Source organism: Orcinus orca, chromosome 4 (assembly GCF_937001465.1).
Source record: "Orcinus orca chromosome 4, mOrcOrc1.1, whole genome shotgun sequence".
NCBI lineage: Eukaryota > Metazoa > Chordata > Mammalia > Artiodactyla > Delphinidae > Orcinus > Orcinus orca.
In genome coordinates, this window is record NC_064562.1 from 30,654,387 (window position 1) to 30,679,393 (window position 25,007).

The following is a 25,007-nucleotide window of genomic DNA, read 5'->3' on the forward strand; positions in this document are numbered from 1 at the left end:
CTGTGGGGCCTAACTAAAGGAAGTGTCTGTCAAAGCAGAAACACAAAACGAGGTGTGAATGTGAATGCTAGAATTAAAGAAGGGGGTTTTTTGTGGTTATCAACACAAATGACAAATTCTAAAAAACTAACAAATAATCACAACATTTCAAAATCCAGAAAAATAACAATATCTTTGTTAACTAACTACCAGATATACCTATCTATCTATAATACTCTTTTTCCTACTTTTTTGGCTATATAGTGTTTGGTTACTTCTTCATGCAACAAAAATTTCATATTTTCCATACAAAGAATAGAAAGATAATTCACTCTTTCTTCTATCATGGTTGATCAAGTTTTTAAAAATATTCATAGTTGGGATGCATAAAATACATAACTTCACTTCCTCTATCCTCTAGGCTCCGGGGAAGCATTGAGGGATTTTAGAAAAAAAGAGTGTAGGATTTTCATTTTACACACACACAAAAAATCACTCTGGCATAACTTTGTTTAAAGATTAAGTCAGGTTTAGATCGGAGGCAGGGGGACAAGTTAGGGGAACACATTAATAATGTAGGCTCAAAATGACAAAAGAGTTTTCTTCTTACGGGAAATGTGATTATGATCTTAACAAGATTCTTTAGCTTATGTGGACAGCAAAGAAAAATAACTCCATTTCAAAATTAGTAAAAAGGGAAGTCATTTAAGTTAGCCTCTGCTGATTTCTTTTATATAAACATATATCCATCTCAGAAAGGTATGATCTCAGAAAGACAACTAAGATTCTAATAAGAAATTCAGCCTCGATGTTTAAAGTTAACTTTGCTTGATTTACCAATTAGGATGTGATGATCAGATATGTGCCTGAAAAATGTTAAAGTAATACAAGTGTTAGGGATTGGGTTTGACCCACTTCCACAAAGTAGAACAGAAATAATTGTGGGTCCCTTGGCTACAACGTATAATACATTGAGAGGAAGGAAATGTTCCATGGCTTACACTTTTTTTAATGTCCCAAAGTGCCTAGCATTGCCAGGAGGAAATTACATGCCACTCAGTAAAAGATTTCATTACCTTAAAACCCACTTCATGGCCGTTCCTTTTCCAAACCCTCCAAAAGGTATGTAAACCTCAGACTCTAGGCAAATCCCACAAGTAGTTAGTAACATAGTGACCTCTGATGCTAGGAATTTGTTTCGTTGAGGAGCACAGATACATTTATTCTTTCTCTTAGCTCAGTTATACAAGAGACATGAGGGTACCGCTAGAAAGAATAGTTCAAGGCTTTGGTTGGTGAGTAGAAGGCCTGACTCACCAGCCCACTTCCTCACTCTGACTAGTCCCTTTGGAGTTTCTCCAGCCTGCCAGCATGGAGGCAGCAAGTAAACTCTCCTCTGCACTGCAAGGCTGAGTTAGAGGACATGTGCTGCTTTGTGCAGAGGGCAGGAGTGGGAGGTTGCTGCTGGCAAATACTGCCTATGACTGCGAAGGTGAGTTTCATTCTAGGAGAGCATTAACAAGCTACCGGGCTACTTACCCAGAGCCAAATTCTCTCATCAGCTTTCTCTGTAACAAAATGAACGTTTCAATCTCCATCTGCCCAGTTCTTGGGTCTTATTCCTCAATTCAGTTGGCTCCAAACTCAGAAGGGAAAGGGCAGTGTTCCTTATTATAACCCTGGTTATCCACTCCCATCACCAGAAAAAACAAAACAACAACAACAACAAAACAAAAAAACCCCTACAATATCTATATTTTTTAAAAGAGAGAAAGGGTAATTCACTGCTGCTAAACTGAAAGTTCCATGAGAGTAGGGCCCATGGTACACAGCACCTGGCTCAAGTAGGAGCTTAATAGAGCTGCTGAATAAATACATGAATGAGGAAATGCAAGTCGAAACAATTAGCCCATTGATCACACTTCGGTACTCATTATAACAAAAAAATTAAGTGACGTCTAGAATTGAAACCTCGTTTTGTAAGTACACTATATTAGTTTTCTATGCCCATCGTAACAAATTACCCAAAACTGGGTGGCTTAAAATGACGGAAGTTTATTCTCTCTCAGTTTTGGAGGCCAGAAGTCCAAAATCAAGGTGCCAGCAGGGCTGTGCACCTCAGAGGCTCTATAGATAAATCTGTTCCTGCCTCTTCCAGCTTCTGGTGGCTGCCCACAATCCTTGGCTTGTGGACATATCATTCCAACCCTGCCTCCATGGTTACACTGTGGCTCCTCTTCTGTGTGTCTGTAATCTCCATCTGGCTTTCTCTTATAAAGATACTTGTGATGGCATTTAGGGCCCACTAAAATAATCTAGCTAATCTCTTTAATTTAAGATCTTCAATCTAATCGTATCTGCAAAGACACTTTTCCCAAAGAAGGTAACAGTTACCGGTTTTAGGAATTAGGATCTGATATCTTTGGGTGGTCATTATTCAGCCTACTACACACACTTTAAGTGTAATTTTTTCAACAATGACTAGATGAGGAAGGTGCTTCCATCAGACAACCACTGAAAACCACCAGAAAACCAAGTTAGGTTAAAGAAATAGAAGAAACAAATGAGTGAGAAAGCTGGGATTTGAATCTAGGGCATTGAATTCCTACATTCCAGGGAGCCACTAAACTATGCTGCTTTCTCAAAAGAGGAAAATTCACAAATTCATACAAACTGAAAAATCCAGGTAACATTTGTCTTCAGCAAAGCTTGGGCTAGAGGCTCCAACAATGTCATCAGCACTTGATTTCTCTGCATCATTCAGCTCACTCTCCCATGTTGATTTTAGACTGGAATTCCCTGTTGTGTTCTCTGGTACCTCTGAGCTCACAACATCCTTGCTGGTTTAAACCCAATCACTCCACCCATCGCTGTGGCCAGGAGAATGAACTCTTCTCACTGACTGTGCCTGAATCACATGCCAACCCTGGAGCTAGGGGGTAGGGTGACAGCCCTGCTCAAATTGCACAAACTCATAGTGGGAGGGCATTTCTCCAAAGTCAAATCAGAGTGTTGCTACCAGAGGTCAGGTTAAAAGACACTGAGTGGCCGACCCAAAATAACAAATGTCCACTGAAGAAGGTTTTCAGTACAAACAGGAAACCATTTCTAGGAAGCAACTTGCTCTCAGTTTACCTCCTCAGAGAAGTTGGTATTATTTACTTATACATAAGCTTATGCACAAATGACCTAGGAAGGACCCTTGCCCACTGGAAGGTATGTCACTAGCCTCCTAACTCTTCTCTGCCTGTGTTCCTTGTCCAATGCAAAGCATGGAACAAATGTGCTTCATCAGAAAATCTCTGTAAGTCACTAATCTAGTCTAAGATTTCTGTACTCTGTAAGCTGTCCTCGGGGCTAGTAAGAGAATTAGTAGAAGGTAGATGGTAAAAAGAATGCCTTTCTATTGTCTCTAAATCCTTTATAATGTTTTAATAATTTTCATATTTAAGATGCTATTAATTTATTAAAAGTTATGAACTTTGTGGCTACTTCAGTGTGGTAAACCACGTTATACAGAGGCACAGGGTCTCCTGTCTTACTTTGAGTCTCCATCCTGCATCTTTCTATTTCAGAGTTCACAAGGTCAGTACAAAAAGAGAAAAAGCATAAATTAGAACGGACTATGTTCAAGACATTGGCTGCTCGGATATATAATTCTTTTCAGTTGCTAATTTTAAGAATTCTGTTGAGGTTCTTTCTTCAATACTATAGACAAGCAAAAGAAAATTCCTGACAAGAAATGGGAAGAAACATAGATATCTAAAGCAGAAAGAAACTAAGAGAAGCAGAGAAGCACTTGCAAAATTCTGTATGATGATCTCTAAAGACATTATCCCAAATTTATTCCCTCATTTAGAAATCCCTCAATTATAGTCTGTTTTCATACATGGAGGAAGATAAATATGTTTCAAATCTTCAAAAATCAAATTATTTTGTAATATCTAATTCAATTTTCTTTTCCACTTCATTAAAAAAAAATCTCTAGCTTCCACGTTTCTTATAAATTGTTATGGAAGCTGGTCTTAAGTTCCTCCAAATAATTTTGTGAGAATGAGTAAAAAAATAGTATTAATATATTTGTTAATATCCTAGTATACGTAAAGTCATCAAAATATAAAATAAAAGACTTTATAAACACTGTTAATCTTAAAGCATGAACATTCTTTATCATAAAGCATTGTTAAAATTCATTATGCCTTCATTTTATATTTAAAGGAATAGATTTGTGATTTGGAACACACACACATACTCCTTTCCAAATTGGCTAAGGAACAATCCAATATCCCCTAAATATATTTGCTTGACCTGAATATCACGACATCTTATTGAGATTAACTAAAATCTGTTTTCAAATTTAAACGACTCAAATTAGACCTACGTATTTTTTTGTTCCCAAGGGAATGCATACGTAGATGAATACTATATAATATATGGTAACTATAAACTAATACTTAATGTATATTAAAAAAAATTGAGTTTTACATGTGATTTCTAATTATCAAGACCCATAAGTCGCTGGCAGCATGAAAATAGAAACTGGTTAAGCAGCACTGTAGAATAGCTATATACTCAGAAAGGAAATCATTTCATATTTTTTTATTTTGCTCTATTAAGAAAAATATGTGCATGTATTACATACAAGCACAGAGTACATATTTACTAAAGATATTTGATATTATAATTGTTACATTGTATTTTTAAAGTTGATATCCTTGGATTAAATTCAAGGAATGTTTGTCCTGTCCTCACCTAAGATGTTCAGCTTATCGAAGGTAACGCAACCAAATTTGTCAATGCAGCATGAGCAAAAGGCACATATACCCCACACACAGGACTCACTTTTCTTTCTAATCTCACAAACTTTAATCAAGTTCTGGAATTAATGTGACTGATATCTTAGATCATGCATATCTTAGATCATTCACACTGAAGTGAATATTGGAAATATGTTTAAAAAATAGATCCAAGTTACAGACTTAATATACACTTTTTGAGATAAGAACCTGGAGAAATGAATTGCAATTTTAATTTAAATATAAACTCTGAGATCAGCCCTTCACAGCTGTCTGGTGGGACACATGCAAACTTTCCTAGTAAAATGTCTCTGACTTCAACAGAGCCCATAATAGGATTGTCAGGAGGACCACTGTCCTCCTTGTGCTCCTAATCAATCCTTCACTCCTTTCTCCCACGCCCCACCCCCCAAAACCTTGGCCTCGTGATTACAAACTACTAAAGAGAACAACCCCCCAAAAGAAAAGCCCCGCCACCTTTCCGGCCTGGCTGGTGACCTAGGCGGCACAGTGGTTATGGCGCTTGGTCATTGTTCTACATTTAAGAGGAGCTACATGCGACCGGACGGCTTCCTGCAGTCTTTCCAGGACTCCAGGAGTGGAACCCCGGCAACTTCTGGAAGGACCGAGGCCTAGGTCGCATTAATTGCACTTGTTGGGTGTTGGTGTCGGGTGGCGAGCCCCTCTCCCTGCAAGCGCCCCAGACACCCAGAGGTACTCAGAGCCGGTGTGGTCCAGTCAGGCAGGGCCGCTACGATGAAGGGCCACTGAGGATGCTGTGCGCAGGCGGGGGCCGGGCAGGGGCCCCCAAGCTTCTTAGGGGAGACGGTGCTGGGATTTGGTCCCAGAGACAGACCATCATTAAGATGGGATTACTCACCTTTTCTAAGAGACCCTGAGAACTAGTCTTCTCACTCTCTTTGCTGTTTACCTTAATCTCCACAGACCCTCAATATTTCCTCCTTCCTTGAATCACCCCCAAAACCCTTCACTGTGCCCTAAGAAACATCAGGTCTTTCATCAGCTAAATTGACACTCTAGCTATGTCTCTATATGTTCCACCATCTTCTGGTTCTTATTTTCCTAAGGGCATAGCTTCTTCAGCAACTCTCAAGGGGTTACACCCTTTCCCTACTCTAAGGATAAAGTCAACTTCTTCCTTGATCTTTATTGACACTTCCCAATCATTTCTCTTTTCTCTTAAAAAAGGGTGGGGGGGTGGATTTTATTTTTCACAGCAAACTATCTTTTCATAGTCCATTAACTTTCACTCTTTCCCAGATTTTGTTTATCTCACCCTTCTCCTCACACCTCAGAACTCCAATACTTCCCATCCCATCCTCAAGTGAAGACCTCACTTCTAAATTCACTGAAAAATAGAAGCAACCACACCACCTAATCTACCAAAAGGCCTGTGTCTGTGCCCATGACCCTGCCTTCCTCTGACAATGGATGAGCTTTCTTTGCTCCTCCTAAGGCCTTCCTCCTCCTTGATTGAAACATGAGTAACATATTTCACACTTTCCTGATTTCCCTCCTAGCTGCTCTTTTCCACTTCCTCTGCTGGGTACTCCTCTTCTTATTCCCTAAATATTAGAATCCCCCAAGGACTTAGTCCTTGGATTTTTTTCTCTACCTACATTTACTTCTTAGATGATCTAATCTAAGTCTGTGATTGTCAATAAAATCTATACCTCTGCTGTCCGATAGAGTAGCCACTCATCAACTGTAGCTATTGAGCATTTGAAATGTGGCTAGTCCAATTTCTACAATATACACTGGATTTTGGAAACTTAAGATGAAAATAATGTAAAATATCTCCTTAATAATTTTTATACTAATTATTAAAATAATATTTTAGATATATTAGGTTAAATAAATCTATTATTAAAATTAATTTTACCTGCCTTTTTTTTTTTTACTTTTTATGTGTCCACTAGGAAATTTTCAGTTACAACTTTTGTAGCTCTCATTTCTATTGAACATATTTCTATTGGACATTGATCTCTACGTTAATGACTCCAACCTTTTCTATATGCCCACACTTACATAACAGACTACCTATTAGACATTTTCATTTACATATGTATTGATAAAAAGAACCTCAACATAATGTGTCTAAATCTCAACTCTGGGTTTCTGCCTATTCCAAAACTGCATCTCTCTATCTCTCTCTCTCTCCCCAATCTCAGGAAATGGCAATTCTTATCTTCCAGTTCATCAGGCCTAAAGCCTAAGAATCACCCTTCCTTGATCTTCCTTTCCCTCACACTCCACCCCCAACTTTCAGCAAGTACTGACAACTTGCCACCAAAATATTTTCAAGGGAGTATTTTAAGGACTTGAGCTTACGGAACAGGAATGAACAATGAGGGAAAAAAATAAAACAAGAAAGAAGTGAGAAATAACGTAAGAATCCTTTTTGAGTTGACCACCACCACAAGAGACTGGCTGCTTAACTATTTGGGACCTTCTGAGAAGCTTTATAGAATGTAACTGAGACCCTTCCGCCCAGGGGAAGAAAGGAGGAAACATTATCCATCAGCCCTCACCCTCCCTTACTGGACTGCTCATGTGTCAGAGCTGAGCCCATTCCTGTGGGTGTCCCAAGCCAGGAAGGAGCTGGGGAAGCCTGGAAGGAACCTCACCACAGCAGGGGAAGGAATAAGAAGTGAGCCAAGAGGATCTCAAGCTGTATGGACAGTGTTTGCCAAAATGCTCCAGAGAGCAGACTGAGCATCTCTTCCCAACTCCAGTGATCAGTGATGTCATATCGGTAGCTTGAAATCGGCTATGTGAGAGTATTTACACTATGGAAATCGGCAAAAACCGCAGATTAGGCTTGCTCCCTCCTCCCACCACAGCCAGTTGTTGCACATGTCCTACAGCATCACTGACAACAAGGTTCTGCCCTTCAGACAGCTGCAGCTGACCCCTCTCCAGCTCCTTCTCAGAACTGCAGGCACATCTGTTCTTTTTGCACTTCTTTGAAAGCACATCTGTGCTTCCCTCACTTGGGCCATTGCAAATAGTTTTCCCATGGCCTAGAACTCCAAGCAGGAATTACTCCTCATCTAAGAAATTTTTTCTCATTTCTCACATCTTAGCTCAAATGACACTTCCTCTAGGAAGCCTTTGCTGACCACCAGACCAGGTCCAATTCATATGTCCTATACTCTCAATCTGTATATAAGTGATGATTTAATTAATATCTGTTTCTTCAGTTAGACTACAAGTTCCATGAGGGATCAAGTCATGACCATTTTTTCTCACTCACCAAGTTTTGTATATTTACTCAATGTCCAAACAAAAGTTTTTCAAGCAACAGATATTAAAAGCACTTTTACCACTCTCGCATGAGTGAAACTGCAATTGTTTTTTAACAGTGTTGAAAAGAGTCTTTATACTTGAAAATGTGGGGAGCCATGTTGAGAGCACAAGACATTTTTATGGATGTGCATCACTTCCAGCTATAATCCACTGAGCCAAATCTCAGTCATATAGTTCCTCCTAACTACAAGGGACATGAGAAATGTAATTTAGCCAAGTACCCAGGAAGAAAAGGATATAGTAAGTTTGATGAGCATATAGCCAGTCTCTGCCACAGTCTGCCCTTTTGGACATCAAATATCCATTCTTATCCTCTGACACGACACAAAGGAGACAACCCAAAGTTCCACCAAGGCACTACATCCAGCTCAGAGCCCAGGATCTCTGGCTGTTTGTAGTCTTTTCCATCAGGCCCAGATGTGGCTCCTTCTGGTCTAATAATAATGTGCACCAAATTCATAAATTATTTCCACCTTTCTCCAAAAGCACGCAACAGCCAGTAGTGGAGCAGGTATAGGATAACCTCAGTAAAAACGCCACTAGTGAAAGGGGAAATGAGAAGATGCATAGCAATCACTAGGCCAAAGAAGTTATGGAATTCTGCTGGGGAGGCACTGAGAAGTCCCCTACGCTGCAGGTGGGGAAATTCTCTGAGTAGACAAGGATTCTGTTCTGAGCAGCACTCCCTTGTTCACTTTTTTATTGGCCCCGGGTCAACTCTGGGAAGATTTTTCCTTGCACCTTGGCCACATCTTGTTATTATCCTACTTGGAGACTGTATAGCCTTTGTAATCCACTTCCAGACAAAGCCAGGTTATTTTACTTTTGAACATTCAATTAAATCAAGGTTCATGGTTTCTTTGGCAACAAAATCTTCTAAAATACTTGGTAGACGTTTTAATCTATTTTCTTCCAATTCTACATGCCAATAACCACATTCAAAGTTCATTTTTTATACATAGCTTTAAAATATCCTTTGTATCCTCACTTCTTTACCCCCTGCCTTAGTCTCTCAACAGTAAGTGCCTTTAGGTCATCTGAAACAATGAGCTGGGTTGGGAAAAACATACCCTTAATCTGATTTTTGCTACAATGATAAGTCTTAGTAGATATTTGCTCAAAACCAAGGACCCAAATACTTGGTACCTCTCTATGCTCTTTCATTTCTGATTGCAAACCAGCCAATACTTTTCTTACTTCATCTCTTTTTTTTATAAAAACTTCCCAAAGGCAGCCCAAACCACCAACATATTTTAATAATGCTGTTTCCCAACTTCTTCACCTAGAGCTACAAAGCTCAGTAGATACATGGTTTAGATTCCAGTTTATTGCATACATAAGAAGCATCTCCAACCCTTTAATTTGCTATATGTTTCCATGCTGCCACTCAGTACCACTAAGCCAATGAATCCTACAGCCCTTCTCTGTTATGTTCCACCTTATTGTTGACCTAATCTAGATAACTCTACTTCTCAAATATTTCTAAAATCTCTCCCCTCAGTTCTATCCCCAGTGCCACTGCCTTAATTCAAGTCATCCTTTCTCGTGGGAGTTACTGTCTCCTCATTGGTCTCTGTGCCTCCAAAATTCATCATACCTCATCTCTGCTGCCAGTATATGTTCTAAAATGCAAATGTGACCACTGCAACTTTTCTTTAAAACATCTGGATTACTTTTAGGTTAAAATTCAATGTTCTTCTAGTCTCATCTCTAATTACTCCCCAATCCTAAGTCAGTTATGTAAAATTATTTCAGTTCCCTCAAGTACACTATAATTACTTTCTCAGATATTCATTGTCATGTAGACACTAGACACTCTGACTAGATAGGACTTTTCTTCCTTCTTGAGTTAACGCTTATTCATCCTTCAAAATTTACCAGACTTTAAATCTCCTGGGAATCCATCCCTATTCCTAAATCTGAATCAGGTATCTTTCCAATTGATTTTTAAAGAGGTAGAGCTTGTTTTTATTATAGTCAGTCACACTGTACTATAATCATCTATTTATCCTCCTTCATCCAACCACACACAAATTATATATAGCAAATTTCAACTTCTTGAGGGCAAGTAGCATATCTTTTAACTCTCTATATCTCACCTAGTAAATAAATTTGGTTGAACAAATGCATGAACCCCACAGTTTCAGTTCAGCAGCGACCCACAACATCAATCTTGAATCTTCACCTATCTCTCTCTCAGGTGTCAGACCTCCATTTCCAACTTTCTAATGGTTATCTCCATATGCATGTCTACTTAATAGGTCTAAAACTGAATTTGTTATCTTTTACATCCCTTTCTTCACCTGCCCTAAATCTGCTTCTCCTTCTGAATTCCTAACTCAGCTTAATGATGTCTATTGAGCTTTCCAGTCTAGAAACCTGAATATCTTTCTTTAGGAATTCTTTGGTCAAACAAATTGGTGATAGCCAGGTTAAAAAACATTAAACAGATTTCTTTTCTGTAGTATTTCTTAGAGTTTTCAATATATTAATGCTCAATATGGATCTCCAAGAAGTAAATGCATTTTTTCAAACTCACCTTACCAAGAACACTTATGTCAAGGTGAATCACTCAGGACTAGTGTTCTGAAAACTACACTTTGAGAAATGCTGCTGGAACATCCCTCCTCCACACTTCATGCTTCACTACTGCCCTACTTTAAGCCCCTGCCATCCTTTACATGGACCATCTCTTTCCTGGGCAGCTTCCTTTCTTATCTCTCTGGCACCATTCTCTCCACAGCCTCTACCACCAGTTTTATTTTTCTAAACAGAAAGAATCGGTCATACCTCACCCCCATCATCACTGGCTCTCCATTACACATAGGGTCAACTCCTAGGTCTGCTATTATATTCACATCAAAACCTAGCCTCACCCCTCTCCCCAACTTCATTTCTTACCGTATCTGTCCTTTCCCAAAACATATCACTTTCTTTTGTCCTTCAGAGCTTTAATATTTTTCTCCCATGGTTCAATATGGCCTTTCCTGTTACCACCTACCTTTAACACACTTCTCCTTAAAACCCATTTCTAATGAGATCTCATCTGAGAAAGTTTCATTCTGGCATCTGGTTGGTTACTCCTCAGTGCTTCCATAATGCTTTGTACTGACTCTAGTACAGCAGTTGTCACACTATATGATAAGAAATTACCCAAGTATTTATCCCCACCATTACTCTCTGAGCCTTTTAAGCTTTGTTTTTCCAACTCCTAACATACTGCCTGGCACAGAGCAGGCACTCACTGAATGAAAAAATTCAAATGAATGAATAACATAATAAGCAATAACAAAAGAGGGAAAATGCAGATGAAGTTATGAAAGCTTATAACTAGAAAGGTACTTTAAGAGGTCATTCCAGCCAGGAAAACCAGTTAGTCTCAGAAAACAGTATAACTTTGCCTAAATAGACCTCCAGGTTCCACCTTACCAAGCTCCTGAAAGAGAATAAACCTTTATCACAATTGGTCTTAAAGGAAACTCTATAGCTCCCAAAAATCCCTTTAGGGTTTTGGGGGGACACACTCACAAATAGCTTGCCTACCCTACCTACCCTGCTCAACAACAAAATCCAGAGCCATGAGCCTCTGCATGCTCTAGGAACAGTGTCTGTTGGAAGAAGTGGCTAACCGGTTTCGTTCCCCTGCATTCCTCTCTCCCATTAGGATGCCCTCTTCTCAATATCTGGTGGCTCCCAGAGGTTAGCAGCCCTTTTAATCATGCCTCCCTACCTTTCACTGCTAACATTTAAAGTGTAGGATTTTGTTTGAACAAGGAAATTCCATTACAAGCACACCATAAGCAAACAGTTTTGCCTGCTGGCTTGCTAAATGTCTTTGCTCCACCAAAAACTTACCTTTCACAATTAGATCTATAGACCCCTTGTATTTTTTTTTTACATTGAAAATGTGTGGCTCCTTGAAAGAAGTTCGTGATGGAGCCTCCTCAGAATGTCCACTTTTGGAACAGTCTTTGGGAAAACAAATCATTTTGTATGCTGCCTGAAGTTCTCGGACCGTATCAAGTGTTTCCTGTTTTTTGATCTCCAAAGGTATGAATTTCCTACATTTCGGTTTCTGATGTTTATTTCTAAAGACATTTATAGAAGTACCTGGAACTTTATTCTATGAACAAAACAAAAATAAATTTAATAAAATTTAATTTTAACTGTATAAAAAATTATGTAATCAATTTTGTTAATAAATTAATAAAATTATATCCACTAAATATATTTTACAAAGTACCTTAACTTAAAGCACATGACAATAATCAGATAAAGCAGATGTTATCCTTTATAGTTCTCCAAAAGCCCTTAACAAGCATGAGGGTTACATTCAACTTAAAAAATATATGAATTTTAAAATAGTGATTTTTTCCTCAAATGTGATATTTTCTAATACAGCTTTAAAGTCCATTTTAAAATAGAAGTTTTCAAATAGACATATAAGAATTTATTTTCAACCATTTTTGGAGAATCTTCAAATGTCAAAAAAATGCTAACACCCCCCAAAACTCTCTGTTGAACCAGAAATAACTGCTCATACATGGAGGTAGATTCTCAAAAAAAGCATATTACTAATTGAATATGTATTTTAGATCCCTTCAATCACTTAATTTCTTATTAATTTTGACTACTTTGAGCAACAGAAAAATAATACAGTCCCAGGTCTCTGACAGGCAATTATCCAAACAATTATAATTGTTTTAGTCTAGCAATTCTCTGGCCCACAGATAGAGCTACAGCTCTCCTCCTCCCCACAAGAAAAGATTTAGACAAATTCAAGCTGTTGCCAACTCAAGATGACAATAAGGGGACTTCCCTGGCGGTCCAGTGGTAAAGAATCCGCCTTCCAGTGCAGAGGACACGGGTTCAATTCCTGGTTGGGGAACTAAGATCCCACATGCCACGGGGCAACTAAGTCCATGCCCCACAACTACTGAACCCGCGCCTCAACTAGAGAGCCCATGCACCCTGGAGCCTGCACGCCACAACTAGAGAAGAGAAAACCCTCGTGCCACAGCAAGAGAGAAGCCCGCGCACTACAAGGAAAGATCCCCCATGCCGCGACTGAGACCTGACACGGCCAAAAAAAACAAAATAGAAGATGCCAATAAGGAGGTTTTAGTAGACTAGTATTACATTTTACCAAGCAACCAAAGGTAGAATATTATGCTGTTATTATTAGATAAAATTCTAAAAATAGGTGAAGGTTCTAAGGCACAGCTACCTAACTATGAAGACAGTGCACTTTTCATCTCACATGCCTACTAGTGAAATCAAATACTTCTAATTGATTAGAGGCAAAAATTAGTTAAGCAATGTTAACAATGTTGATTACAAGATTAAATAAAACCTATGGTCAGTCTCAGCCTAGAGGACCATTCAAAAGAAACATATGTAAAAATTATAATCCTCTTCCCCCTCACAGTAAGCATAGAAAAATACTTAAAATCTTTATTTAAAATTCTGTTTGTTTTTTTAAAAGTATTCAAAATGGAGAAGAATAGTGTGGCACACAGTAAACCATCCTAAGTCCCCTGCCCTCACCTGTCTCCCCAAAGGCCCATTGTCACAACGGCAGCTGCTCCCCAAATTATCCGTCTCCTCTGTAGATGCTCTCCTCCAAAATTTCACCCTGTACCCACCCTCCTGCCTCTTTGCCACCCCTTTCCCTTTCATTCCTTCTCACCTTCCAAATCCATGCCATTAAGCAATTATTTATTGAGCCAGACACAAGGCTTACTGCTAGAGATGCAACATTCAAAAAAAGACAGTTACTGCCCTCAAGGAGCTATTAGACTAGTAAACAGTCCTAATACAAAGTGATGTAGGAGAAGATACAGGTAAGCATGTCATGCAGGTGGCATAAGAGAGACGCCTCTCACAGTATATTTTATCTGTTAGCTTTGCCTAACAGTGTTTAGAGAGGGATATTTACTTGAGATATTTAATCCAAAAACTTGTTATAATTCATCAACAGGAGACATTAAAAATTAAATTAAATGTGCAAACTTAAAATATATGTAATTAAATAAGCTGTAGAGCTGAAAAATCTTTTTAAATTTTTAAATTTAAAATTTTTAAATGCAATCTGAAATCAATTTTTATAGCTAGTAAGGATTTCATTTTCTCTTCTATTCAAAATCTATTAGGGTTCATGCAATCATTTGGATCAATTATTGTAGTATATAAAAATTGCTATTAGTTTCCTGAAAAATACAGTGTTAGATAAATGCAAAGCACTAACCTCATTTATTTTCTTATAGTGTTGGGCAATGAGAGTTTTTGCTTCTTGAAAAAAATCCTGCTTGGGAATCTCTAATATAGGACCTAAAATAGAAACAGAGAAATAGTTTATTTTTTTTAATGTAGTTAACGTACTTTCTTAACCAAAAATGGCAAAACTATGAAACTGAAATTTGGAGAGTTATGTTTTTTGCGTTACGCGGGCCTCTCACTGCTGTGGCCTCTCCCGTTCCGGGGCACAGGCTTGGACGCGCAGGATCACCGGCCATGGCTCACGGGCCCAGCCGCTCCGTGGCATGTGGGATCTTCCCAGACCGGGGCACGAACCCGTGTCCCCTGCATCGGCAGGCGGACTCTCAACCACTGCGCCACCAGGGAAGCCCTGGAGAGTTATGAATTTGCAGGATGTTATAAAAAGAAAATTTTATAAGTGGATGTTTTAAGAGAATGCAAAGGAAGTTAATGTAATGTTCCTTTAATGTAATATTTTACTTTAAAAAAAACATTAGCTTACAATGGTCAGAGTGTTAAGTAGATTATCCTAAATTATTAAAGTCCAGGGAGACCAAAGAAAACACACAAAATTGATATCTCCTTTAGTTCTGAAAGTTCTTTAAATACAGAAGACACACCATGATTTGGACACAAAAATTATTAGTAAGTCTATCTGTGTTTTCTATACCTGATGACTAATTAATATGGCTGTACATTTCTTCAAGAATATTTACGTTACAACTTGATAAAATTATAACTGCATAATAAAACTCAAAAGGTTTATTAAGTAGGAATAGCATTGAAATAAAAATATATGTACCTACAAGTGGGTAACACTACAATGATAACTCATCCCTCATCTGTATTTTCCTAAGATTCTTATTCATTTTACCCAGATCTATGTATAGAATTCTATAGCGTGTACATAGAATACATCATCTTCATTTAGTCTCATCTAAGATTTCCTACTTATATATTTCCTTTATTATTAGCTGATTCTGATGTTTTTAAGTTTCTTGGCTTTCTCTTCCTAACCTGGACTCAGTAAAATTTAAATATATTACTTATCAAATTAGCTTTTCAGTCTGGCCTGTATGCTCCCCATTTCTTTAATTACACCTCCTTTAGTACCCTTGGGATCAAGATTTTCTCTCTCTTCTTTTCACCTACTCAAATTTTAAGCCATTAAAAACTCCATCTTCATGCAAATCAAAACCACAATAACATACTATCTTAGTCTGTTTGGGTTGGTATAACAAAATACCACAGACTGGGTAGGTTATAAACAACAAAAATTTGTTTATCTCAATTCTGGAGGCTGGAAGTCCAATATCAAGGTGGCAGCATGGTCGGGTGAGGGCCCTCTTCCTGGTCGTAGATGTCTAGTTGTATCCTCACATAGTGGAGGGGAGTAGGAAGGTCTGTGGGGCCTCTTTTACACCAGCACTAATCCCATTCGTGAGGGTTCCACCCTCATGACCTGATCACCTTCCAAAGGCCTCAACCCCTAATACCATCATCACATGGGGCATTAGGATTTCAACGTATGAATTTTAGGGGGACACAAACATTCAGACTATAGCAGATACCACCACATGCCCACCAGAATGGCTAAAATTAAAAAGACTGAAAACAGCCAATGTTGGTGAGACAGTGGAGCTACTGGAACCCTCATGTGTCATTGGTGGAAATATAAAATAGGATAATCAATTTGGAAAAGCTACAGCAATTTCTTACAAAAACCTAATATACACCTTCTCTGTGACTGCAAAATCCCACTCCTACGTTTTTACCAAAGAGAATGAAACATTATACTTACAAAAGACTTGTATAAGAATGCTCACAGCAGGTATATTCATAATAATTCCAAACTGGAAAGAGCTCAGATGGGTATAAACAAGAGAACAGTAAGCAAACTGTGATATCCTCATACAATGAAGTACTACTCAGCAACAAAAAAGAATCAGGGGCTTCCCTGGTGGCGCAGTGGTTGAGAGTCCACCTGCCGATGCAGGGGACACGGGTTCGTGCCCCGGTCCGGGAAGATCCCACATGCCGCGGAGCGGCTAGGCCCCTGAGCCATGGCCGCTGAGCCTGCGCGTCCAGAGCCTGTGCTCCGCAACGGGAGAGGCCACAACAGTGAGAGGCCCGCGTACCGCAAAGAAAAAAAAAAAAAGAATCAAACTACTGACATACACGACAACATGAATGAATTTCAAAAACATTATGTCAAGTAAGCATCCTTACACAAAAAAGCAAATACTGTATGGTTCCACTTATGTTCTAGAGTAAATAAAGCTAATATATAGGAGAAAAAAAGCCAGAACATTGATCTTCATGGACTGACTGAGAAGGGACATGAAGGAAATTTCTGGGGGACATGACAATGTTCTATGTCTTGATACACAGTAGATTACACAGGTATATTATTATAACTCAATGAATATACACCTAAGATTTCTGCACTTCATTGTAGTACATTGTACATCAAAAAAGAAAAACTATAAACAAACACTGAATTCTGACTAATGATATGTATGTTGATTGATGGATGGATATGTGATAAATCAAATTCAGTAAAATATTAATGGTGAGCACTGGGTTGTAGATCTTTGGGTGTTGATTCAAAATTATTTCAAGTTTGCTATATGTTTGAAAATTCATAATGAAACATTGAGGCAAACTCTTTATTCCTTCACAAAATTTCCCCTTGTTTTTCACCATGTAGACTAGTGGGCAACAGGCCACTGTTACTTTGGGGCAATGACATCCTGAGGACTGAACCTGGGGGAGACCCTAGCAATGAACGGAACAACTGGGCTCTAACCCACCTTAAAAGTGCTGGGTTAGGAGAGAAAGCATCTACTAAGCTGTCTCATCATTGGGATGAGATTGTCACTGCAGTTATTCTAGAAAGAGCATCTCCTCTTGCTCTCTTTCTTCTCCCTTCCTTCCACTCATACCTATGGACAGTGCTGTAAAGTCATTACCAAACTCGAATCTCCCTGTTCTCCCACATTTGCCACTGTATCTGCCCACATTCAGGGCTGTCTACATATTTCTAAGGACAATGATTGATGGATTTTTTTTTCTTATTTCCAAAAGTAGTTGTCAAGACTTCACACACACGCTTCTGAAAAAGTGTACATATTCTTTGAATACATCAGAGCACAAAACCACATGTGAATCATAAAATGGTTCATACAAAGTTTACCATTCAAAGCCATAAGATACACTGTCCTCACATGGAAGAGACAGGAGTTCAGGGATTTAAACTGTCTCTTTCACCAAGTTTCAACTAAAATCTACATCTACTTTGAGGGGGCTTCTAACCAGACCACTTAGTTCCCAGAGGAAAGGCAGTGAGGCATTCCAAGGTGTGGCTCCACACACTGTCCTCTTCTTTTCTCCTCTCATGAAAATCTTTCCTCCTTTAAATTCTCTTCTTCTGACTAATCAAACCTCCCTTACAATTACTTATAATTACAATATTGCCATGTGTCATACACATGACAAACAATATCATTTATTAATATACGAAATGATTAAGTCATTAGGTTTTGGTGAAAATGTACCTTCACAAAAGCCATTGCATCTTCATTCCAAGCAAGACCTTAGAGATAATCTAGTCTTCATTTGCAGGGAAAGCTCTGAGACACAGGGAGCCCAAGTGCCTTCTAAAGTCAACCAGGCTGGGAACCCACAAGGTACTGGTCTTCTGAGTTGCTTGCTGTTTTTTGTTTTTAACACATCTGCCGCTTTTCCTAATGTCATGCACTCCTTGTGAGTTCTGGAGACCTTTGAGGTTTGGCTGGTCACCCTAGTGGAGTACTCCTATTTCACTGACATTTTCTACTGCGGACTGAATATGTGCGTCCGCCCAAAATTCATATGTTGAAACCTAATGCCCAATGTGATGGTATTAAGAGGTGGGGCCTTTGGTACATGATTAGGCCATGAGGGTGGAGCCTCATGATTGAGATTAGTGCCCTTATAAAACAGACCCCAGAGAGCTAGATAGTCCCTTCTACCATATGAGCCTATTAGTGAGGAGGCAGGCCTTCACCAGTCAACAAATCTGCTGATGCCATGATCTTGGACTTCCCAGCCTCCAGAACTACGAGAAATAAATTTCTGTTGTTTATAAGCCACCCACATTATGACATTTTGTTATGGCATCCTGAATGGACTAAGACACCTTCATTTCAAGCCAGCAATCCTTTGCCCCATTATAATGTAATGTGCTGATGGAGCCGTTCTGATTTTCCCCTTCCTAACCAAAAAATTAGCCTTTGACAGAGGAGTTTAAATTCCCAAGGTAACATTTTCTTTCTAGCTGGGCTCTTTGTTGACCAGTGTGCCCAATATTCACCATCCTCAAGAACAAGGCCTGAAATTTTCTTAAAAGGGCAGAGAAAGGCAGCCACCACCAGAAGAGAATGATTTCACACAGACCTAGAAATGGTTCCACTGAAGACATGGACGCATAGACACCAAGTCAGCAGTCCTGAGCCCTCACTATCATTTAAGATACTGAGGCAGCTGTTCTGATTTTCTCTCGTAACTAAAAATTAGCCTTGGAACCAAAGAGTTAAATTTTCAGGGCATCACAGATAACTCATATCTCAATGCCTTAGAAAAGGCAAAGACAGAGTGTGTTCTTTATTTTTATAATATCCAAGGATATGTATATATTCAACAAATGCATTCTAAAATTACAAGAAATTAAACAACTTTGATGTTAAAAATTCATCCAGTTAATAATGTTTGAGGGTTCTGTTTCTTTGTTCACAACAGGGTAAGTATGTAAGCATGCAGCTTTTATATGTTCAAGTGTACATTATAACTTCAGTTATTAAGAAGTGGTCAAGGTCTCCTCCTTCTCTGTTAAAAATTCTATAATTAAGGTTTTGTTTATTTGCAAATACATATCCACAGCATATATAATGATTTTTAAGAGCTCTCATTCCTGAGTCATACTGTTTAGCTCTGAATTCCAATTTGTTCATGAACCATATTTTATTGTCCTTAAGCCTTCATTTTCTCATTTGTAAAATAAAGATGATAATAATAATATATCTTGCACAGAACTGTCTTGATGGTTACATTGGACTTGGTTACAAAGCACTTAGCACAGAGCCTGGCACATAATAAGCTTTCAATAAATGTGAGCAATTATTATTACTGTAGTTACAGCTGTATTACTATCATTGGGCTAAACATCTACCCAACAGTGTTTATATAATTAATTTCATTAATCAATCCTCATTTCTTCAATAACACAAAGATAAATTTCAACTTCCTAAATTAGTTTGAAAGAATCTGGTCTTATTATAGATTCTTTATACCCAAAACTAATTAATTAATAGGTTTGCAAATAATAAAATCTCTTCATACTTTGGATTCTTCAAGTTACTAAATCCCCAAAATGCAATAAAAAATCATTATAAGCAATAACAAATATTTTATGATAAAGTTCATGAAGAGGTTGAAATAGTCATATTAAACTTATCTAAAACATGAGTGCAAATATTAACATTCCCATGGGGGAAAAAAATGAATCTCTAATACCAAGGGATTTCACTAGCCTAAAAGATTTTCTTACATTTATTTTATATATATTTTTAAAACTCACTCTTCATACATCATCAGTTTAATGCTATTATGATTAATAGTTCATAAAACTTCAGATTTCTCTCAATGCCTTATAGATTCTGTATAATTGCTCTAGTAAATCTCTGAAGTGAAGACACCAGAAGAAGATCTAATTATGGAAACTATGACAGCAAATGAGCCACTGGCCATCTCTTGATTGTAATGATTAAACAAGTCTTTTCTGCATCCAAAAAGACCTGGGGACTAACAAATGTGTTTTTTATAACCATAACAAAAATAACTGCCCTTAATCACAGGGTTCCCATTCTTCCTACAAACTGGTTGCATTCTTCAGAGCCTTTGTAACAACTTACTAAGAAGATATCCTGAACAAAGATGCACGGCCACATGGCTAAGCCCTCCCTTGCTTATACAGTCAGACTTAGTGCCTAAATGCCTAATTTCACAGGTGTTAAAAAAGCACTACTTCACATTCAATGAGACTCAGTTCAGCATACGTTCGTTAAGCACCTACTAGTCCTAGATGCTGTTTTGACATTAAATGTGCTGAAATAAATAAGACAACTTGGTACCCCAGCCTTCCAGGTGCTTAGAGCCTAACGTCAGAAAATAAAATTGTAAATAAATGCCATGACATTCAGTAAAATACTGTGACACAGGCCAAAATAAATCACCAACACCCCCTACTGCCAGCTCACTAATGTATGAATTTCCCTTTAAAGATATAAGGCTTTCCACTGTATTATTAGAGATAAGATTTAAAACAGAAAATATCCCAAAGAGAAATAACACAGTGAATCAAATCCAGACTCAGGCAGTGGTTTTAAAACTGTCTCATCAATTTCACTGCCTTGGAGGCTTTTCTTCAATGAGAGCAGCTTAGACCTTGTCTGTTTTACATGTTTGAACTATTCCTAAGTTTTATTTTGTAGGAAAAAAATTCCTTAGCTAAAAATAACAAACACACACCAAACCATTAAAAAACAAATGAAGGGTTAGGGGACCAGAGAAACTTAGAGACGAGAAGCAGGAGAGGGAAGCTAGAACTAAAAGTCTTTAATTAGTTCTCATGCAAAGAGTTGTAGAAGCTAGAAAGTGAACAGATGCTCTTTGAGAAAGACCTCAAATAAAATAGTTTATATTCAGTTCCATTACTTACAAGTGAAGAAAAGAAAATTTATTTCTAATTTCTTTTCAGAAAGAATTTTAAAACCAAGCAAAACACAAATTTCAAGTGGCATATGGCTATCATCTCCTAAAGTCCACATTCAACAATTTTTTTCACAACACACACTGCATTAAGACCCAACTTTTCAGTTCCAACTTAAAGGCATTCTGTTGTCTCTTATAGCTACAATTTTCCTCACTTCCCCAATTTTATTCTTCTTAAGCAAAATGTCTTATTCTCTTTGCAACAATATATGATTAATAGGTTACCTAAGTACCTCAGGGAGATTTTACAATGTACCCGCCACCCCAAAATCTCTATGGTAATATTTCTCAGACTGGTGTTAGGTTGCTAAGAAGATGTAGGGGAATTCCAAGCTCATAGATGCAAGACTTCAAGTATAATTTAAGTAATTATGGGCATGACCCAAAGGCAAAATGAAACTAGAGAACATTCCTCCTCCACTTCCTGGATCTTCCTCCCTTTCTGCCCTTTCCATCTTGAAAAATGTGCTGTATTATCCAAATAGGAAGAGAGTTAATGTAATCCACAATGCACTCTATTTGTAGCCCTGGACAGAAGTCAGCTGGCCTGTATCATATACTGCCTGGGGTCACAAGAGCCAAGGGGAGGTAGCAGGACAGAAAATCTTAATGATCCCAGCTCTACATACAGTACTAAATGTTTCTCAATCATGCTACCTAAGCCTAAATTCAAGATTACTTGAAGTGTTGCCAAGTCTAGAGCAGCTCTAAACGAAGTATACTGTGTGCCCCATTTGTAATTTAAAATTTTCTAGTAGTTGCATTTTTAAAAGTGAAAAGAGGTGAAATTAATTTTAATAACGTATAATAATTATTATAGAATGTTTTATTTAAACAAAATATATCCAAACATTATCATTTCAATATTAAACAATATTAGAAATTAACAAGATATTTTACATTCTTTTTTTGTTCTATCTTCAAAATCCTGTAAGTATTTTGCACTTACATACATCTCAATTCAGATGTCAAATTTTTATCAGAAATACTTTAACTGTATTTATAAAATGTCCACTTGAAAAAATAGATTCACATGCCCAAGTTGCTCCAAACATGCTTAAAAGTTTTCCAATAACTGAATTATCAGGTTTCATATTGAAAGTAAAATGAATTAAATACTCAGTTCCTTAGTTTCACTAGCCACATTTCAAGCCCTAAATAGCCATATGTGACTACTGCATACCGTATCGGACAGCACATTAAGTCAAAAGTTGCTCTATATCTCTCAAAAGTTGGTTATACTTAAATAAAGGGAATGAGGTGGATTCTTGCAGGCTTGCCAATAAAGTTAGCACTCTGAGAGCCAGTAACTAACAGGAGAGTTTCCTCAAAGCCATTGGAGCATCATGCACTGTGTGCTGAGTTGTTAGGTAAGCAGTGATACTCACTTTCTGCTTGGTCGGGCCCAGCCTCTGCAGCCATGGTGGGCAGTTAGGGGGACCTTGTCTTTTGAAGGCAGGGCTTCACGTCCCTAAACACAATGACATAAAGTAACTCAGTGATAATGAATACTTATTTTTAGCTATTTCTTTTACTTATTCATGATGAAATAGCATAAATGATTAAGAATTTTAATACATCACTACTCTGCTCTAATACCTTCAATGCCTTCCCCTCCAAAAGACAATAATAATACCCAGCTAGCATTGGGTAGTGCTCTGTGGTTTATCAAGCCCTTGTATACACATTACCTTACTGGTTCTAAACAATCCCATAAGAACTCTTGTCCCACTTTCAGCAGATGTGGCAACTGGAGCTCAGAGAAGTGAAATATCTTGTCAATGTAAGCAGTTACTCAGTGGCAGGTACAGAACTCAAAGCCAGATCTTTGGGCCCAAGTCCCTGTGAAGGTCCATCTGATTTCTCACAATTTTCCAACTAATATCCAATTAATACTTGGCATATACCTTACACATTCTCACCTTAAGCTTACACACTTGAGCTCAGGTTTATGCCAGTCTTCCACTCAGAATGTCCTGTTCTCACATCTATGTTTATTTATATCCTACCCATCCTTAAAGCATAGATTCAAATCCTATCTCCAGCCTCCAAGATCTGTTCCTCCCTTAAACTCAGTAGTTATGTTGTCCATGCCTCTCACTTGAAATGTATCATATGCTTCTGGGTAAGGAACTAAAAAGGCAGAGTAATGGATGTAAATAGAAGTTCAATATTCCCGATTAGACTCCTACTGCCTTGTACCAAACTATACTTTATACCAGAGGTACTCAACCCAGGATGACAAGTGCCTGGAGAGAGGGTGGGGAATGCTAAAAATACACCAAGTCTAGAGTGGGGCCTAGACATCTACAATTCTTGACATTTCCCAAAAGATTTAAATGTTCAGTTGGAGTTGCCTTGTTCTTTGAACTTCAAGGTTCCCAGCTCAGTGCATCACATTCTGGATGCTCAATAAAGGGCTGATGAATGGGTTGATTGAGCTGAGCCATTCTTCCTACATTTGAAATTATCATTTACTTCCAAAGGATTATCCAAGATGCATCAAATGCTGTCCCTACAGCCAGAAAGTCAGTTACACCAACGCGTACTAGTTTGTGCTCACGTGGCTTTATAATTAGAAATAGGAATATTAAATGCTTTATGGAGACTCTTGTTTTAAAACTTTAAGTATAATTGTTCAGTTAGCTGACTAGACCATCAAACTGTGGTGAAGTATTTGAGGCCTGTTAAATAATTTAGGGATTAGTTGAGTAAATCTGTAAACCATCTTTGCCCTATGGAAGTCACGACTCTGTAATCACATGCTCTTAGATAAAAGGCGACAACACTTTTCCTCAGCTCCTACCCAGAGGGGAAAGACTACCGCAGTTATAGTTTTAAAATAACAAATCTGGAACATCCAAAAAGGATTAATTCTCAAATTGTCAGCCTTATATCATGGGAAAGAACGCAGAATATGTACCTAATCTGCCTAGTTCTACAAATGACTGGGATAAATTAAAATACTGCACCTCCCTTAGCAATTAACAATCAAAACTCATCTTCTGGTCTGGCTTAACTACTGTCTTCTTTCCTTTTAAATATAAAAAGAAAACAAAGGTGTCTGTGCTCTGTCATTTTCTTGTTTTAATCTCCATAGAAATGGACTCTTCTCTCAGGCAGTTGGCTCCTCCACCTTAATTCAGCGTGCCAGGAGTGTCAGCCTGCGTTAAATTGGTTGACAAGCAAGATATTCCACTGTCCTTTTAATGCAGAAAACTAGCCAAGCATCCTAAGGGGTGCTGGCATGGTAATGCCCCTGCAAACCCAAAGTGATGGGGGACGACTCTGAGATAGGAGCTGGGGTTGGAAGAAAGCCCTGGAGGATGGAATTGCTTAAAGATAAGCACAGTGACACAGAATATCAGCAGATAGGGTCCCTCTCCACTTTAGGTCCCCAGCAGACAGTTACAAGATGCTGAGTGCCTCCTGATGCACTGATCAATTAAGAAGTACATATTTACTGTCTCAGTTGTGCAAGAAGCATGCCATCTATTTTGGAAGAAAAGACAAAAGTCTACGTCAAATTTTTAAATAAAATGCAAACAATTGTATGTCAGATGTCCTAAGAAAGTCTGTAAGCTTTGTGAAATAAGTGGTATAAACCCATGGGTACCATGAATTCAAATGAAGATGAGGTCACTGAAGACTGAGGAAGGAACTAGGAAAGGCTCTCAAGAGACTGAGCTACACCTGGAAGGGTGGGTGCAGGGGTAACAGTGAAACGTTGAGTAACTGGTTCAGCACAAGCATCAACCAGTTAGAACTGGATACTGACCAGCACACCCCTGTGGTACTGAATACCAGTCTTGAGTAGGTCAGGTTGGCCCACTT

The 25,007-nt window shown here is 38.3% G+C and overlaps 1 protein-coding gene across 1 annotated transcript in view; it reads right to left on the reverse strand.

The window, feature by feature from the left end:
- IQCM (IQ motif containing M) overlaps window positions 1–25,007 on the reverse strand; it is a 436,874-nt gene that overhangs the window by 410,166 nt on the left and 1,701 nt on the right. Inside the window, 3 exon segments of the mRNA XM_049709346.1 lie at window positions 11,961–12,228; window positions 14,353–14,435; window positions 22,562–22,644. Coding sequence (XP_049565303.1) covers window positions 11,961–12,228; window positions 14,353–14,435; window positions 22,562–22,595 — 385 coding nt within the window. The 5' untranslated portion in view covers window positions 22,596–22,644.